The sequence below is a fragment of the Cololabis saira genome, chromosome 8 (assembly GCF_033807715.1).
Source record: "Cololabis saira isolate AMF1-May2022 chromosome 8, fColSai1.1, whole genome shotgun sequence".
NCBI lineage: Eukaryota > Metazoa > Chordata > Actinopteri > Beloniformes > Belonidae > Cololabis > Cololabis saira.
The window spans coordinates 37,252,292-37,271,791 of record NC_084594.1 but is presented as its reverse complement, the minus strand read 5'-3'; the positions used below and the strand labels follow the sequence as shown (position 1 = coordinate 37,271,791).

General features: G+C 41.5%; 1 protein-coding gene across 12 annotated transcripts in view; it reads right to left on the bottom strand.

Moving 5' to 3' along the window:
- The window catches only part of chl1b (cell adhesion molecule L1-like b), a 74,638-nt gene that overhangs the window by 27,839 nt on the left and 27,299 nt on the right, over positions 1-19,500 (bottom strand). For 9 of the 12 annotated variants that reach the window (XR_009782986.1, XM_061727944.1, XM_061727938.1 and 6 more), the window contains exons 2-10: positions 9,664-9,852; positions 6,512-6,529; positions 4,561-4,669; positions 4,200-4,390; positions 3,463-3,585; positions 2,331-2,501; positions 2,037-2,060; positions 1,828-1,939; positions 1,516-1,697 (exon numbers count right to left, since the gene is read on the bottom strand). Coding sequence is in view for 11 of the 12 variants with exons in the window: in XM_061727944.1 (XP_061583928.1) it covers positions 1,516-1,697; positions 1,828-1,939; positions 2,037-2,060; positions 2,331-2,501; positions 3,463-3,585; positions 4,200-4,390; positions 4,561-4,669; positions 6,512-6,529; positions 9,664-9,760 (1,027 nt within the window). In the remaining variant the exon portion in view is untranslated. Of the gene's footprint in view, positions 1-1,515; positions 1,698-1,827; positions 1,940-2,036; positions 2,061-2,330; positions 2,502-3,462; positions 3,586-4,199; positions 4,391-4,560; positions 4,670-6,511; positions 6,530-9,663; positions 9,853-18,400; positions 18,592-19,500 lie in introns of those variants that run through there. The other 3 variants (XM_061727939.1, XM_061727942.1, XM_061727941.1) reach the window with 3 other exon arrangements.

Genomic DNA, 19,500 nt, shown 5'->3' with positions numbered 1-19,500 from the left:
ACAGAGCACGACAGAGAGTAACGTGACTATTAAAGGGATTGTGACATGAAAACACATTTTTCTTGATTTTTTGTGTTATGTTGGGTGTCTTGACATCAATTACACCCAAAAAAAACGAACTTGTAACATTCAGTGTATTGTGTGCTTTCTGGGAGTTCCCGCATAATTATGCAAAAACGGCGCATCTGGTTGGGTGGCGGACCTATACGTATAGGTCCGCTAAATCACCGCCCCCTCCACCCAGCTCCCTGCCCATCACCTATCCTCTCTCCGCCCACAAGACAAATCACTCGAGCACTGAGCCGCGGGCTGGAGGGAGAGAGACGGCCACCGCCTCTCTCCTCTCCACCCGCGCTCTCCTTTTTTTTTCGCCTACGACCTCAGATCAGACGAGACAACCCGCTGCATAAGCATATTACTAAGCGGAGGAAAAGAAACTAACAAGGATTCCCTCAGTAGCGGCGAGCGAAGAGGGAAGAGCTCAGCGCCGAATCCCCGTCCGAGCGGCGGGCGTGGGAAATGTGGCGTACGGAAGACCACTTGCCCGGTGTCGGTCGGGGGCCTGAGTCCTTCTGATCGAGGCTCAGCCCGTGGACGGTGTGCAAGACAAAATCACATACCATTGGTCCACTGTCCGCTGTGTGCGTCGTGGACGAACTTGTTGTGGACTATCTTGAAGTAAAAGATCTACTTCAGGCTCTGATTCGGGGTCGAATAAATGTGCATTAGCCGCCATTGTATATATAAAAAAAAGTTTTGGAATAAATAAAAACTATTGCCGTGTCCTTCGGTGTTGCTATGGCAGCGTGAGATGCTGTGAGGAAAAAAACTGTAAGTTTTCGTTCATCTGAGGGGGGCGGGGAGTTTGGGGGAGAGGAGGAGTGGAGGATGGGGGGGGTTGGGAGGAGGAGCGGGGCAATGATTGACAGGAAAGGGGGAAAAGGATGCGTTTTTCACTGTGCAAAAAACACCGTCATAAAAAAGCCAGGCATGGAGTACTGGAGTGAAGTTTTTCTTGTTACACCTTTTTAGACACATTTGAGGGATGTTGGCCAAGACTTTTAATAGTGTTAAAAGCATGTTAAAAATGATGTCACAATACCTTTAAATAAAAAGAAAAATACATCAACAAAGAAACAAAAAGTCGAGTTTAAAGTCAATCTTCTCATTACGCTACACTATCATGTCTCTAATAAATAATGCAAAGTACATTTACTCCAGTCCTTCAATATTCTCATGATGAATGTAGTAGTAACATTTTGGGGTTTCAGGTCACAGATGGATGCTCCCCTCTCCAACATGTGCCACCTTCAAGACCACAAACCCGAGAGCTAGAAGTCCTGCTGACCAGAGATTTGTCTTGTATGCACTGAACAAACATCAAGTAAGTGTTAAAATGACAACCTTTTTTTACTGTCCACATTGTACCAGCTTTCCCTGCTTGAGCATTGTGGGTTTAAAGTGATCACATATGACGGCAGTGACAGTGTATGCTTCACAGAACTCATTACTCACCTTCCACTGTTAATGAGAAGTAATGGACGGCCACTCCCAGAGGGTTCTGTGCTTTACACATGTACTTCCCACTATCCTCTTGTTCAGCTTCCGGGATGGTCAGTAGTTTTCCGTGGTTCTCTTGTTTGGCTCGAGAGGGAAGCTGATCACCCACCTTCACCCACTCCACCACTGGAGTTGGACTGAAAAATGTTTTTTAAACAAAATATACTCATGAAATATACTATACTGCTATTTGAAAAGTGTCAGTGTAAATAGGTTTTGATTGTTTTAGAAATATATAAATGTATCAAATAACGTGGTTTCACTCACATTCCTGCTGCAATACACTCCAGTCTCAAGTCCTCTCCTTTGACCAGAACTGTCTCTGATGTGGCACCAGGGGGCGTCAGAAAAGAGGGGCGTCTCTGTGGAATTTCATTATCTGAGACAGAATTGCAGACAGTCAGCCGGTATAATAAAAATCCAAACGTGGCCGGCTACGCCTGCAGAGAAATACAGCCGTGAAACGATAAACTCACCTCTTTCTGGACCGTCACTTTTTCCTGACATGGAGTTGGATGACATACATGAACGCAAGCAAAAGAAACGGTGGACATGAGGACCATAATGGACACATGAAAACAAACAACTGAAACCAAAAATCACCACAGTAAACCAAGAAGATGCACATTTACAAGACAACGTGACAGGGATGAATTCTGTGGGTCTGACGCTGAATGTGGACATGTCGGAACAGACCAAAGTTTGTTTCATGCTGGTTTGAGAGGCAGATGGTGCTTAGGTTTAGACAAATAAGCTGGCTGGACACATACTTGGCTTGACAATGACAGACATGGCGTTCTTCTGGACGATGGTGCGTATTTTTGGGAACGCAGCAAAGCAGCAGTAGTCCCTCCTACTGTCCTTGTCCAGCGCATGAGAGAAGTAAAGGTCTCCATTCAAGCCCATAGACACCCTTTCATCCTGTTCAATGTGCTGGAGATCTGCACACAGGAAGTAGATGGTGATGATTTTGATCAGACATAATAATAATATAATAATAAAACTTTATTTGTATAGCACTTTTCATACAAGAATTGTAGCTCAAAGTGCTTTACATCAATAATAAGGCAAGCAGCAAGTGCAGTTTAAATAAAGGGAAAGGTATAAAATAACAATCAACATCATATCAGATCCTAGCGTTCTAATAGGTTACTTAGTTACCATAATCTCGTTACAAACACACATTAAAAACATTAATCAACATCATATCAGATCCGAGTGTTCTAATAGGTTACTTGAATTACCATAATCTCATTACGGAGTATAAATAGTGACAGTTAAAAAAATGTAAAGTTTAAAAATATAAAAGTTTAGAAAAAATTAAACAGTAGTGCGTACAGTGCAGAGTAAGTTAAAAGTGCAAGTCGGTGCAGTAAGAACTGGAACAAGTATTTAGGGTAAAGAGATGAACAACATCAGCAGCTTGAGCTGGAATATGATCTTCATTTACTTATATTTTCCAACTAAGACCTGCAGAGATTTTTTTATTGCTCGTAAATATTCACCTGTTTTTGTGTTATGTATTTATTTTGCCTGGTTAGTAAAACTTAAATTACTTGTCATACAAAGGTACTTCTACACTGTTTACAGTGGAGCTCACCACAGATGCTGCACTGAAGATCTCAGTTAAATACTTGCTAATTGATTTCTGTGCTCCCATTGACAGATCCAGCCTGGTGTATTTGTGCCTTTTACAATGTGAAGCTCTCCAGTTGGATTAACACTTCAGTGTTTTGCTGCACAGTTATGAGTAACACATTTTCCAGCCCCCGATGGTTAAGCGGATAAATTCAGCAGATTAGACTTAATGATATTTTGCTGTCTGAATTTTCCCTACTCCTAGAAATATAAGAGTCAGTGGTCAAATTAAATTGCACACATAAAAAATTGGGTAGTACTTACTGATGGTCATCCAGTAGATCTGCAGAGGAGGTATGCCTGTAGGTGGCTCACATTTCAGAGTAAAAGGCTGGCCTTCCTGCACCTCAATAGGATCGAGTATTTCTTTTGGGAATTTTGGAACATCTGGGGAAAAAAAAATCAAAACTGAAATGATAAAGCCCTCAACAGAAAAAAAAAACCCTGTTAAACATCCAGTAATAAAATATACTCTGCAGTTCTAGTGTCCTCCAGAAGATGGCAGTAGCATCTCTCTTAAATGAAATGTCAGGCATGTGTTCCTGTGAGTTCTGTACAATATCAGTAAACAGTTTGATCCTGTAAGCTTTATCTTTCCCTCTCCAGTATCGGCCTGCAGAAACAAAGCAGACATCACTACAGGGATTGTGTGGGGCTTTCACCACCGTTGAGCTCACGCAGCCCCGCCAACACAAGTCAAGGTCTTGTATGGGGTATATTTTCTGGGAGAATTTAGATTTATTGAAAGTATGAGTGTTGAAAGATTTGGGAGTCTCCGTGACATTCTGTCCCTACTAATACAATGAGATACTCACAATGGAGAGGTGCAGCCATTGCAAGGGGGGTACGAGTTCTGAAACACTTTCAAAGCACTGTAACAGTGCACCCACACACACACACACACACACACGCACACACACGCACGCACGCACGCGCACGCACACACACACACACGCACACACACACACACACACACACACTAACAGATGCAGGTTACTCACTGGGCACAATGAACTCAATCTCCTTAGATATGGCAGTCCCCAGTTTGTTTGAGGCGTAACAGCGATAGGTTCCCTGGTACTCTGTAAGGTTCTCATTATTAGGTATCACAAAGGTCCCAGAATTCTCCTCTTTCATCAGATGGGGGTCCAGAAAGGGGTCGAAATCCTGGCCGTTCTTCATCCATCTGAATCTGTATAAAGACAACCAGTCTGTCAACTCTTTTCACCTCATCTTCCAAAGTTCAAAGCAAAAAGGATGAAATGTAACATGTTGATGCTGAAGTGTTGTGTTCAGTGTCTGCTTGGCTGCTAATAAGCCCTCCATTCTTTCATGTGAAGTGTTGGAAGACTCTGTACTCACTCTGGCTCGGGATTTCCTTTGGCTTCACACGTCATGGGGAAGCTCTCATCAAAAGGGTAGGCAATGAGAGAGCTGGGAGACTGAGCCGTGATAGTGGGCAGCTGCTCAACTGGGAAACAAACAAACAAGCATGCATGACACAACGCAGCCCTCCACACTCAAAGCTTTAGAAAAGCATCCCACATGCACTACAGCAGCGGTCCCAATTAACCGTTTTTACTTCAAGATTGCCCCTCAATACAAATTCTCAGGAACATTTGAAAGCTATTTTAAAAGGAATTTAATTTAGACCGATCCTCTGTGGAAACGATAAACGATGCACATAACATGCTTTAATTAGTCCCAGCATTTTGTCGGTATTTATTCAACAAACTTTAAGACCGCTGAAATGATACCAATTTTGTACATCATCAGGAAAAGGGTATATTTTATAACTTGTGACTGCTCAGATTGAACTTGGAACCATTTGGAGGGTATTGATCTCCAGGTTTGGAATTACAGCTGTATTATGTCTCCGTGAGGACGAGTCTACGTGCTGAATGAGAAATACTGATAGTGACACCACTTAAAATACCCACAAAGCACAACTTCCTGAAAGTGTGTGTGGGTGTTCTGATGAGGTCATGGGTGATCATCTCAAATAATGAACAGTAGAAACAGCATCTTTAAACACCTTTAAAACCAATTGTCCACAAAAACTACTAGCCGACTGTTTGGGACACGGCGAGGATCACGCTTGCTCGCTCGTGTTCTGACTGTATGATTTTGATGAGAGCACGGCAGTAGGAGGAGTCTGTGCAGATCAGATCCCTGAGAGGGACGCTGTTGTGTTTTTCTTGTCAATGACAGTGGGGAATATGAATGTTGACATGAGCTGCGTCTCTGCTGTCATGTCGGTATTAACTTTAATCCCTTAGGGCAGGGGTCACCAAACCTGGTCCTCGAGGGCCGGTGTCCTGCATGTTTTAGAGTTTTCTCTGCTTTAACACACCTGATTCTAATTAATCATCGTCATCAGCTTGTCATTGAGGTCTGCACAATTCTATTAACGACACAGTCACTTTTATCACGGTGCAATGAAGCAGCGAAACATGTAAAACATGCAGGACACCGGCCCTCGAGGACCAGGATTGGTGACCCCTGCCTTAGGGTGTGGGTTAGGGTTGTGCTGATTGTACTGCAGGTGTCTGTGCAGAGGTCATCAGACATTCAAGCTGGCTCCACTAGGGCATTTTTATGGTTGAATGGCATTGTGATTAAGTTTTACCTGCTTATGTCGATACTTTTAGGAATTAAACTGATTAAATACATTTAATGATGCCCTTTTGCTGAAGTAAACTGTTGCTAAGTAAGGGGCTAATTAAGGCTGCACATTATGCCCATCTCTAAAAACAAAGGAAGGCAATTTTACTTTTATCATTAATGGTGTTTTGATTTCAAATAACCATAAGGAATCCTACCAATCATTGCAAAAATGTATTTTTCATGGTGTGTATAAGTTTCATGGGTGGGTGATGGGAGCTGTTGTAGCTATCAACTCTCTGAGCACTAATCATGAGCTGATTTAACTGCAGAATGGAGGTTCACTCTGTGGACTGCGACTGCAGCTCAACGGTCATAATTCTGGCCATATTTCCCACATCCATATTAAAACCAATCATTTTGTTAGACTGGTGTTTTCCTCCCATGACATTCTGATTAGTATCATGTGGTTATGAGATGTCATGAAAGGAAAGTGTACAGCATTAACGTAATGATCATATGACAATGACGTATAATGACGTATATATCCAAGAAAATAAAAAGCAAGTATTATAGAGGGTGACTCATGAAACGTGAGACTGGGTTCCAGAGCACCCGGCTGTAAGTAACGGCTGCTAAACTAAACAAGGAGTCAGGTGAATGAAGACACATCTCTAAAACCAGCAACAGGACAGCAGGGTGAACTTACTGTTTACTTGACCTAAAACTAAATAATCCGCGGCAGCAGGGGAGAATAAACAGAACAGAAGCAGTCAGCATTAAAATAAGAATCTCCTCTTGTCACAAGTGTGTTCTTTACACATATCCCTCTAAATACAACAGAGGACACAATAAAAGTGATGGACAAGATGTCTTCAAACACAAACAACGTTTGTGAGTAGGAGGTTGAACTTTTATTAAATTTTTTTTTACATGAAGCCTTTGAGAGATATTCCTGAATAATTCAGAGGGAGAGTCTTGAACACGTTTCCAAGGAAACTGGGACAGACATGCAGATTGAACAGATACACAAAAACTGAGTGAAACAAGAGGAAGGCTGTAAATGTGTGCAGTTCACAGAACGGCTGGTGATTGCAACAGGTCTCCGGGGGCGATGTCCTTCCCCTGAACTGACTCCACACATTTTATCTTTTTTATTCTTCACAGAACCAATCCAAGGGACAAGATTGTTATGGATGAAAAGAACAACCCTAACAATCTCATCCCTGTTCTTCAATGATTGCTTAAATTGGGTCTTCATTACGTACAGTTCCAAGTGCATGTGGTCAGTCAAGCAGAACTCAGTGGATGCATTTGTCCCCTAAATCTCCACCCATGCATCAGTTTGCATGTGGACTGGTAGCGTCCCCCCGCAGGCTGTTTGTATCTGTCACACATCAACTGGGTCTTCAATTGTCAAAAGGTGTAACCCAAAGTAATTCAGTATTCACAGTATCAACATAAGCTCAGACATGAAAGCTGAACAAATGCTTCTTTGACGGTTGTAGTAAATCAAGTCCTGCACAGAGGAGGTTTAAATGCTTCAAGCGACGCACCAGCAAGTGGGCTGTGCTTACGTCTCAGGGTTGCTATGATCTGACTCCCTTAAAAACCAGGTTTGTCTCATCTGCTGACGAACAGATTAATTCCACCTGCTACATCCTGGCTGAGGGGAGCACAGTCATCAGTTTGTCACAGCACTTCCCACTCGCCCAAGCTTCAACTGGGGCCTCGACAAATCTGGTCAATCTGCCATTGTTGAGCTTCATTGACGAGCTCATCTACTGTACGTTGCTGAGAGAGCCCTTCAAGAACTGGGTGACCTTAGTGATACCAGTGTCAGAGAGAACCCACTAATGATTAATTGACTCAAAATCTGAATGAGTTTTCTGTGCAGCTGAGAAGAGCAGTGCCGTGGTGCCAGACAAGCACTTTGACCATCTGCTACTTCTCCTAATGAGTCAAGAAAGCATCGACAAGCAGCTGGACTAGTTGAGGGATGAAGACCAAGGAAGGAGACCAGGGGCCTCAAATACAAAGAGTGCGGCGCACAAAAAACGTGCGTATGCTACTTTCTACGCTCACGGTCGGATGTTCAAAAAGTGAATTGAACGTGAAAAGTTGCGGTCCTTAATTCATGTTTTGTCCGTTGGCGACACTCACTGGTGATGCAGTGAAGTGCAGAATATGAGGAAACGTGACGTCCACAATAGGTTCACGACCCATGCTCTCACATGGACAAACTAAGGTCTTAATTCAGGACAGGAATACAAGTTTGCAGGGTTTCCCATGGACTCATGTTAAATGTGTGTCCAGGTGCAGGTTATTTATATCATTTAACTTACTTATGTTGCAGTAGAAGCGACAGAACGCCTCTATCTTCGTCCCTCTGTCACATTCTCATCGTCATCTGTGATCGTGCTACTTTTACTTCCTGACGCCACTCACTAAACAGACTGGTCAGACACCACATTTACCCACTCATCACAATGACGCAACTTGAACCATAAAGCGGCGCTCTAAATGACCTGTTTGCATAGATTGTAATTAAAGAATCCTCCGAGTGTTGCCATGTTTTTATCCATTTTTTTTTTCCTTTAAAAAATAAGTAGCTTACAGGATGCACCATGGTTACGGTATAATCGTGGTGCATTTCTCCCAGGTACAAGTGCACACTGACGCGGTGGATGTGCATTTGGATGGTAGGACCCAATGGTAAATAAACAAAATGGATAGGAAAAGATAAAAATATCCAAGCCTAATGTATTTGGGAGACGCATCCCAACTATCATGAGAAGGGATGATCGCGTTGGCACAGAACAAAAGAAAAAAGAAGGAGGGACTTCTTAGGGACACAGACTACTTCCTGGCGTGTCCCTGTCTTTTCAGTTTTCCCAGGATTCCCCATGAAAAGTAACAAATGAGCATGAGCATTACGCATCAACATTCACGAGGTGCTTTGAACTGACCACATGCGGTTAAACTGGGGGGGACTGAATGTAAGACGACACATACCAGACCAACTGTGATGAAAAACACCTTTAAACGCCCACAGTCTTATATACGTAGATCTCATTTTTTGGGAGGTGCCTTTTATGACATTGTTTTCACATTGACTCACTATTACCATGAAATCATCACCTAGAGGGCCGTTCAATAAACGTACACAGCATTGTCCTGTTAGATTTCACTCCTGAAATCAACTGTGTGACCTCCACTAAAACCTCCACATAGGGCTGGGCGATATATCGAGATTTTAATATATATCGATATATTTTCAAACGCGATATGGTACGAGACAATATCGTTTATATCGATTATTAAAAAAAAAAAAAAAAAAAAAAATGATTTTGATATAGCTTATTTTGTGACAAATTGACTTGAATGCTTTATTTGAGATTTGCACAAATGTTTTGTTATTTGCACAACTGTCAACCTCAGTGGAAAAGTCTGCCTGTTACTGTCTACATTGTATTAATTGCACAGTGTATTTTAATTTAATTGTTATGCAGGAAAGGGATATTTGTTTTATTTTATTCAAGAAGCATTTTTATTCTATATATGCAGGCAGTTTATTTTTATTTCATTTGTTTTATACATTTTGATATTGTGCAGACCTCTGTTAATAAATGTACATGTGTGACATTTGGCACGAGGCTTTGTATTAAAACTGACTGTTTTTTTAAGGGTTTGGCCAAGCTAACAGAGATGCTATGCTATAATGCTTTGGGGGAAACCCCAATTAAGGCACAGAAAAAATATCGATATATATCGAGTATCGCCATTCAGCTAGAAAATATCGAGATATGACTTTTGGTCCATATCGCCCAGCCCTACCTCCACATTACAATCAGGACTCACCTTCGAGTGGGATGTCAGCAGCAGCTGTATGAAAGGCACAAATGTAGGCGATGGTGGTCAGCCTGGCAGCCAGTCCCTGGCTCCTCTGCAGCCTCATGACTTCAACGTTTCCTCTTGAACGTTCTCAACAAACAAGTCTTCTCCTACCAATTGTCAGTTCATTCCTCTGCTGGGCTGGAGAGCCAGTACCTGTGAGAGCAACAGAGATGGAAAAGGCGCCATGAATCCACCCACGTGCTAGCAGACAGAGAGGCAAACCCCAAACACAACGAATCCCCCTGACTGCTCCCTGCTCAGCCAGGCAGAACTCGGCACACTCTTTCACTCTTTCATTTGCATCCGCTTGCGACTCTGCTTTGTTTCAAGCTGTACGTTAAAAGAGATGTTAACTTAAAGTCTCCGTACATCCTTTCCCCCTGCGGCAGCGACTATATCTCGTGTCTGTGGAGGTGAGCTGTACATGGAGGATTTACAAGAAAATTGACAAGCATAGGAGGAACTATTAATGCACGACACATGTTCAACATTACAGCAAGAAAAGAAATAAGATCAAAAACCAAGATAAGAATTAAATCAAGATCAAAATAACCATCAAAGTTTGGCTGCTTTGATCACTGGGGGGTTGTGATTTGTGTTTTGTTTATCATTTTTCTGATAACAAAGCCTGAAAAGAATTAAAGCAGCACGCTTGAGACATGAAAATCATGTCTAGTAGGAGTCTGGCTGAATAAGTGTCTACGCACGAGTGCACGCACACACGCACTCGCAAGGACAGGCGGCAGAATCCAGCGTGCTGCATCATTTCATAGCTAAAAGGCCAGCCTGGACCATAATGAGCAGAGATCCAGGGACCTGAAGTAGAGGAGGGTAAAAAGAGTAATGTTTGGGAATTTTAATGTCTAGAGTGATCTTCTCCAAACCCTCTGGGCTGTTCATTAGCCTTCCTCATAATGTCTCTGACCCAGCTTAGCAGGCCATGCTGGAGTAATTAGCTCAACAGCTAACATGCCCTGTAATAAAAAACAAAAGCGTTAATATGCAAACATTACCGTAAATAACAGAAATATGAGCGCAGTCTGCTGTAAAGGGAGTCTGATGTAATTCATTTTAAAACAGAAGTGGTTTAACATGCGAGGAAAACCACACGGATAAAGGCTGGTAATTGCATTTACAGTACTGTAATGGTGGTATGGAATCCAATTAGTGTCAGAAAAGGTGTGCGTGTGTGCTCTTAAGCAGCAGCCGCCAAGATAAGCCAAGATAGCCGTGCACGGACCAGCAGATGCTCAATCAGGTGAGTGACATCTTCAACAGAGCTTGCTCTTAGGGTTAGGGTCCATGCTGTTTTCTACTCGAGCTGCAGCCTCAACAAGAGATATAGAGATATACCTGAATAGCTGACCACGGAATAGCCTTTCCAGCCTGTCTATATATGAATTTCTCATTGATTCCTTTTCTTTTTCCTTTCTTTTTTTTTTTTAATATGTTTTTATTTCACAATAATTTTCACAATTCACATTTTCACAAGCATGATTTCTATTATACCCACATTCCTACCCTCCCCATAATTACCCTAGGAAAAAAAAAAAAAAAAAAAAAAGGCACGAGTTCGAAAATAAAGATACTCATTGGTCCCCTTTGGAAAAATTATCCAGTTTTGAGAGTAATGGGAACCAAAATTCTTGAAAAATATGAGCACGGTTGTATTTTTCTAAAGTTAATTTTTCCAATGGTAAAAAAACTGAAATTTTATCCAAAAAAAACTTGAAAGTTGGAGGGGAATCATCTTTCCAAAGTAAAAGTATGCATTTCTTAGCGAAGTATGTGATCATAATTAATATCCTGCTTTTTTCCGGTCTAACTGAAGATCCAGTGTGTCATTTAATAAATACAAATTGGAGCTTAACTCAAAATTAATTTCTAATACTGATTGTGTGAAGGAATTAATTGATTTCCAGAAACTTATTAAAAGATCACATTCCCAAAACATATGTACAAATGTTCCATCGATTCTTTTACATCTTGGACATTTTGAAGAGATATCCTTTGAAATTTTGTGCATTTTAATTGGAGTTAAATAAAGTTTGTGAATAAATTTAAAATTAGCCTCTTTAATTTTATTACTAGTAAAAGGAAAATGTATATTTTCACATATATTTAACCAAGTATTTTCTTCAAAGACCATACCTAACTCTTTCTCCCATATCTTCACTAAAGTTTGGAAAGATGACAAACCTCCTTGTGATAAAATATAAAACTCACTGATCTTTCCTTTAATTGTGTCTGAAGTTATAAATATGTCCTCTATTTCAGATAGTCCAAGTCGAATTTTATTTGCTTTGATAAGTGATAAGTTCCTTTTCCTTTCTGAACCAACTTGTGACCTCTCACCCACACCCATCTATAGTGTCACCAAGGTTTACAATATGAAGTGTTCTATACATTATAATTGAACCCCACTCAACTGCAGTTCATGCCTATGGACTTCAGCTCCAACACTCGATTTATGTGTCAAGGTTCTAAGTCACCTCAGAAAAATGCCTTAGGCTCTTTTGTTTCGGTCTTTCCCAGACAGCATGATTAATGCTACTGAAACAAATTAAAACAAAAAGGTAAGGCGCTAATTGGTTTGTGGTTTGTTGGTGAGATTGGCCTGCTTAATAGGAGCAGGTAGGGGTGTGAGGGCTGGGGGGTTTCAATCCCCACTAGAAAACATTTCCCATTATCTTATGGAGCTGGCCGAAATCTTTGACGTACCCACCACCAGCTCAGATGGATTACAGTGTGCTCACACTGTGCTTGATCATTTGCCTTCTGAATTAATTTGTTCACCCCTGCTTAAACATTTATTGAGGACCGACACGACCATCTGGCTGAGGGAGGTCTGCTCGGAGAGTAAGCGTTGTGAGTGTTAATGTCTGCACTGAAGTCGACATGGAGGGTTTGGACCTGTATCTCAGAGACCCTCCCCTCAGAGCTCAGATCGTTTACAGACTCTTGCTCTTAATCCCCACCCCTTTCCAGGGTAATCAAGGAATCTGGAGGGGGATGAAGAGGGCCGAGGGCTAAACTCTGCTCATGGTGGGAAGGTCAGCATGAACCCCAAACTTACTAAGCCAAAATTCAGATGAGACAGAGGCTTTGTGTTGCAGCGAGGCTTCATGGGGGGGAATAAAGCAATCAAGGTCAAAATAAAATCTGGCCCTGTAAGCTTTCTCTGATTGGCAGATGGATAAAATACACTTTCTGATAAATGTTTTCCTTGGCAACCAAACTCACTGTGATGTCATTCTATAATCATCTTTATTGGCTCTGCCGCATTTAAAGACAAAGAAAAAAAAAATGCTTTTCAAACAACCAACTTTTGCAGATACTGAGATGTGGCGATATCTGCCAGAGCTGCAGGGACAGCAGCAGGTTTTCCCACTAGAGTTTATTCAATAAGGAACTCTGTGACTTCTTTTTTAATGGTATTTTTAATGCTGATACCAGTAAAATGACCTTTTCTGTCTAATTAAGCATGTGCATGTAGCTACACTCACTAAAACAAGGCCATTAAATCATTTTCCAGTGTCAGTAGTAACGAGGCTACCCTGTACCTACTGCTGCCTCCTGGGGACACGCCTGGAGTCTGTGGTTTTTTTTTTTTCTTTTTGTATCTTACATGCTGTGTTGGACTTCCTTCTGTTAAGCATACTTTTGTAAGGTTATCTGAGTATTTTATCAACCTGAATGCCAGGAAGATATACAGGACTGTCTCAGAAAATTAGAATATTGTGATAAAGTTCTTTATTTTCTGTAATGCAATTAAAAAAACAAAAATGTAATACATTCTGGATTCATTACAAATCAACTGAAATATTGCAAGCCTTTTATTAATTTAATATTGCTGATTATGGTTTACATATCAGCAGACTGTAAGTCATGATCAGCAATATTAAAACAATAAAAGGCTTGCAATATTTCAGTTGATTTGTAATGAATCCAGAATGTATGACATTTTTGCATTACAGAAAATAAATGACTTAATCACAATATTCTAATTTTTCTGAGACAGTCCTGTATACAATCCATCAGTTATTTGCAATTATCTTCATTATGAAGTGATATATCATACAAAATTAAAAGGAATGACCGTGAATACGGCAAGAATGAAGTCGCCAAATTTCTCGTCTTGCCTGACTGTGTGCAGTCTCAGACAGCAGCGACTACAAGTTCTCAACGCTTTCCTTGCTTGGCACAGCGTCCTGGCCCACGTAGCTCTACTGTACACCACGTATTGGTTTCTTTCCCCATGTCAGATATTTCGAGTCAAGCCCAATTTGGACCCGTCAGATCCTCTGACTCTGCAAACTGTGCCACAAGTAGTAGCACTCCCAACAAATGGTTCCCTGGAATACGTCGAGAAAACGCTGGAGCTGTCAGATTATGTGTATGTTTGGTTGGAGGAAGTTAGATGAAGCTTCTCAGTCTGTTATCATTGGTTGGCTTTTTCAACATATCTGATTCTCACAGTCTAAATGTTCTCTTTTATGTTTTCTTTAATTGCTGCTGGGATTAATATTGTTTTTGACACGTAGCGTAATTTCATCAGTTTTCTTGTTGATGGCTAAATTCAAAGACTCTTTCAGCTTTATTCGCTGTTTACTCGCTGTGATCACTGCATACAGAGTCACTGCTCAGCATCCACTGGCTTTTACTTAAAGAAACAATGATGGCAAACTTCCACGGTACAAGTGGCACGCTCGGCTCCAATAGTTTAGCCATCTGGTCTGGCTTTTCATCCCGCTAGTTTTTAAAGCTACAGTTTGACTGCCTATGCAGTATACGGAGGGTCTCACACTAGAAGTATGTGAAAGAGGTTCAGCAACAAGAGCAAGTGGTTTCCTGGGGGATTGTCCACACTGGTGAATGTGTTGTTTAGCGAAGGGGTGGGCCCGAGTTCAGCCATTCAAAGTTCACTACAGTAGGCTGTTAATTTGGCACCATCTGCTCCTTCCTCACACAAAGACAATGGGCGGAGAAGTGTGGGCCTACTGTAGTTTAATGTGAAAGCTTGTAATAGGATTAAGCAGATCCTCGTCTTGTCAGGCTGGATTAAAATATTCGTTTACTAAAGACCTGTGGCTGGAAGACAGCGGCTCCACACGTCCCTCTCACGGAACTGATAACGTCTGCAGCTAGGGTTGCCACCCGTCCCTTGAAATACGGAATTGTCCTTTATTTGAGAAAAAAATGTTGCGTCCTGTATTGAACTAATACGGGACGCGATTTGTACCGTATTTTCATTAACTTTTACACCATATTCTAGTTGAATTATTGAAATAAGTAACTTTTACACCATATTCTAGTTGAATTATTGAAATAAATTTACTTTTACACCATATTCTAGTTGAATTATTGAAATAAATTACCTTTTACACCATATTCTGGTTGAATTATTGAAATAAATTAACTTTTACACCATATTCTAGTTGAATTATTGAAATAAATTTACTTTTACTCCATATTCTGGTTGAATTATTGAAATAAATTAACTTTTACACCATATTCTAGTTGAATTATTGAAATAAATTTACTTTTACACCATATTCTAGTTGAATTATTGAAATAAATTTACTTTTACACCATATTCTGGCTGAATTATTGAAATAAATTAACCTTTTACACCATATTCTAGTTGAATTATTGAAATAAATTAACCTTTACACCAAATTCTAGTTGAATTATTGAAATAAGTAACTTTTACACCATATTCTAGTTGAATTATTGAAATAAATTAACTTTTACACCATATTCTTCACCTGTAGGCTATATTACATCTGGGCTGATGTGGACATACATAGCATAGGAGGCTATTTCAGTTGCTAGTATGGTTGTCTGTCTGTACAGTCATACACGTTCAATGCTATTAAAGCACTTTAAACTTTAAATCAAAGCATTTTGTTTTTTCATATAAAATAAACACATTTTTATTCAGTTTAGAAGTTTTGGGGCTTTTTTTTTTGGCTCCTGCGCTGCTGAAATCAGGGCGTCCCTTATTTCTATTTCTGAAAGGTGGCGACCCTAGACACTGTCCTCTCGGTCCAGACGGGTTCTACTTCAGGCTTCCAGAATCCCCACATTGGTTTTCAACCTAAATAACGATGTCTTAAAATGGTAAATAAATAATAAATAATACAAGAGTGAATTGTCTTTTGTGTTTTTCTCCTCCCTCGGTTGAATTTGAAAGCAGATTGAATTCTGACCTTTGGCGATAAGGATAATTAGCGCCCTCTAAAAGCTTTGCAATGCAAGTCATCCATTATTAAAATATTAGCGGCAGAGGAGAACACAGAAGGAAACCACGAAATGAGATTAGGAGGTGGAACAACGAGAAGCTGATAAGCTTGTCGAACTTAGATTCGGCCTGATATTACAGTACTTCAGAAAGCATGACAATTTAATTATCATGCCATTAATATTTTAGCAGTCAGTAATGTTCACAGGCCAAGGGAGCTGAGAGAGCAGCTAGGCAGAGGAGAAGAGGGGGAGGACGGAGGACACGGAGGACACGGAGGTTAGAGGGGCGAGCAGAGGCTCCTGGGTGAAGGAACGGGGCTCAGTTGCAGACAGAGATGGAGTGCCTGCACCAATGAACTGTGGGGTGTGTGACCCTTGTGTCTTCTATGAAGTAATGATGAAGGACCTTCATGACCCTGCAGGGATTCCATCACCAGTGAGGGAGGGAAACGCTCAGCAAACAACTGGCAGTGACCCCTGTAGCTGCACAGAGCACCACAGCTGGACTGCACGTGAGCAGCTGACACCAGATTTCAGTTATCTCATCATTAACGTTAATTTTTCTCAAAGCTTTCTTTTTTTTTGTTTTTATTTTTATTTTTGTTTTTATTTTAACAAACAATCACGTTAGAGTTGACCTTATTTGCTGATTTTTCTTTGGCCTGAAAGCATTTTGTACAGTACGAGGATGGCCTGTACGTGACCTCCAGAGCATATAACGAGGCAAAGTACTCAATCATGCAGAATGCAAATGCTGCAGCCGCTGTCCTCACACCGACTGCCTTCGAACATCTAAGGTAAGGAGAGGCTTTCAGAAAGTCCACCTCACCTGCCCGCATCCCGTCTTGCAGCTTTTCCCCCAGTTTTCCCTTCTGATCTGCTCTCTTTGAAGTGGCGCAGCAGTGCCCCTCGCTCAGGACAATAATCCCATTAGTGCGAGATCTCCACTGAGTCGCCAGCAGAGAGATGAATTCATAAGTTGGAGTGTGGCGACAGGGACATTATTTTGTGTGGACTAACACAGCGCTCCCTTCTCCACATTTGCTCACTTCATCTGACTGATGGTGGCAATTTCCCCTGGCCAAAGTGTGCCACAGCAGAAACATGATTGATGACTCCTATAAGCCAAACCTCCATCAGACCCAGGAGCAGTTTATTTCTGCCAGTGACCAAGAATGTTTGGTGTCCCTACCACGTTTATTCGGAAATATCATTGCCAGTTTGTCCATGATGTAAGATCCGGTCATCTCATGAGCATCAGTCAAAATCATCAGCTCAGCCTGTGAGATGAGCGGCTGGCTGTGGATGTCCTCTGTGCAGCGGTGGAACATCTGGACAATGGTGAGCTGTGTCAGGCTGCTGGGAGACGTGTGGCCTAGTTCCTTCATTTCACTGCAGTTTAACCAGGTCGAGCCAGAACGTTGTTGAGGCAAGCCAAACAGGACCACTTCAGGGGCAGTTACTCCAAACCTGAAGACTTTTAAGATTTATTTTTGTTGCTTTCTTTCTTTCTTTCACCAAAAGAAAATGTTGGAAATCCTTTATGTCACAGAAGTAATTTATTGCTGAAATGTCAACAATGAGCGTGCAAAAATTACATACTCAATTAACAATAAACATCACATGAAATTACTGTATTTGAATTGAATTTCTCCGCAGCAGTTCTAGCTTGAACGTTGTCTTCAGTATCATTTAACGCGTCCTTGCAGAGCGAGACATTCCCCGGAGCAACGCGGCCTCTGAAGGGATGAACAGCTGAGTAAATGAAGCTCATTACCAAGTCTGCAGAGATGCTCTGGGAGGTCAGTTTACAAGTAATCACTGAAACTGCTCCTTGACAGATTGATGTAAATGTGCCGGCACAGAAGGACATGTTATGTATGAGGATGCGGCTGTAACAGTTTAGTCAGCGCTCAGGAAATCCTCCTCCCGTCCTCTCGACTGGATCTGCTGTTGAAACCCAGTTCTGGAGCTCTGTCATGTGAAACCTTACACCACCCCGCTACACAATTAGTTATTATCACTTATTGTTACTTTACTCAAACCCATTCATACAGCCCTAATAATACCCAAGATACGTTTGACTTGTCAAATACTCTGTCCACTGTGTCTCTTGTGTTTTTCATGATCACATTCAAGCTTCTCTGGGATATTTCAGTCGAGAAGAAAACATTGCGTGAAGAAATTCTTCAGCCTGTATCAATATTTAGTCCAAATGAACAAGATTTTCTTAGGGGAAAAACATTTTCCACTTAGGAAAAAGATAATTATGTAAAATCGCTTACTAAAAGGCTTAAAACCCTCAACATTGAATTGGATTTACAAGAGTAAAGAGGACAAGTACATGCATCATTGTCAGCTCTTGTGTGAAGCAAATCTACTTGGAAAAGCCAAAACATTACCCCCAGAGTGCTAACACAGCTTTCCAGACGTTAACACACTGTAAGGTACTTACAAGATTTGACTTTGCTCGGAGCCCTGGTCCCCCATGAGAGGCGAAACCAAACCTCTCCTGATAATGAATCCAGAATAAAAGCAACCCGCGAGCTGGAAGATCTCTGATTTCCAGCCTGCTTTACATTGTGTCGCGCAGGCTGAGGACCGCGGCCAACAGAGGCACTCCCGTCACATATGTCTCTAAAGCTTCTCACTTGGCAAAGTAGCTCATTAAGCTACTGACAATCATGCCAACAAAGCCCGATGTGAGGACTATTCACCGGGCGTGCACCAAGTAGAGTGGAGGAATGTGATTTTGTCGTGCCCCTTCTTTTGCATCGTGAAATATGTTTGATGCACCTGCATGCTCAAAGAAAAGTGTTTATTTGCACTGATCAATTGGGGGAAAATATGAGCACTGCACATGGTGTGAGCCCTGATCCCCTGCTGTGTGAAAATCTGTTGAGTTTTGATCCTGTCGCAAGCTTATTGTGTCAGCCAGTGGCAATCTTCTTAATTGCTAATACTCTTGAGGACTGCATTACATCCAAGTGCTTAAGACCGCCCCCCAGCATAAGTCTACTATTGATGTAGGTTTTGTTCGAGCTTCCCAATGAAAGCAGTTACAAACCGAACACCTTGGATGCTTCAAATAAACCCTTGTGTTTTTAATTCTGGCTGAACGCCACTTTACTGGAGCATACAGATGGAGCTGAATGTGACTGTGTGACACGTGAGGGTAAGGCTAAACCAGCGGAGAGTGCTGAGACTGTTGATACGAGCTTTTCACCAGCCCGACATAAAAAAAAAAAAAGAAGCTGACTCTCTCCCACGACACACTGGGGAGGGGGGAAGAACCTCCCAGTCTGGATGATGTATGATGTGTGGACCTCAGACCAAGGACAGGGTTTCAACTGGGAGAAAAGCAGAAGATGAAAAGGGGGAGGAGGGTCATGCTTGAATTATGCTGATGTGGGCTGTAACCGTGGTGAAAAAACGTCCAAAGGCACGACTGCTTGGACCAAACTGGCAGCCAGAAATGACAAGGCTGTTATCACACAGACCCCCAATGCTGACGGTTAAGGTGAAACTAAATAGTTTTGTACTGCAAGACAAACA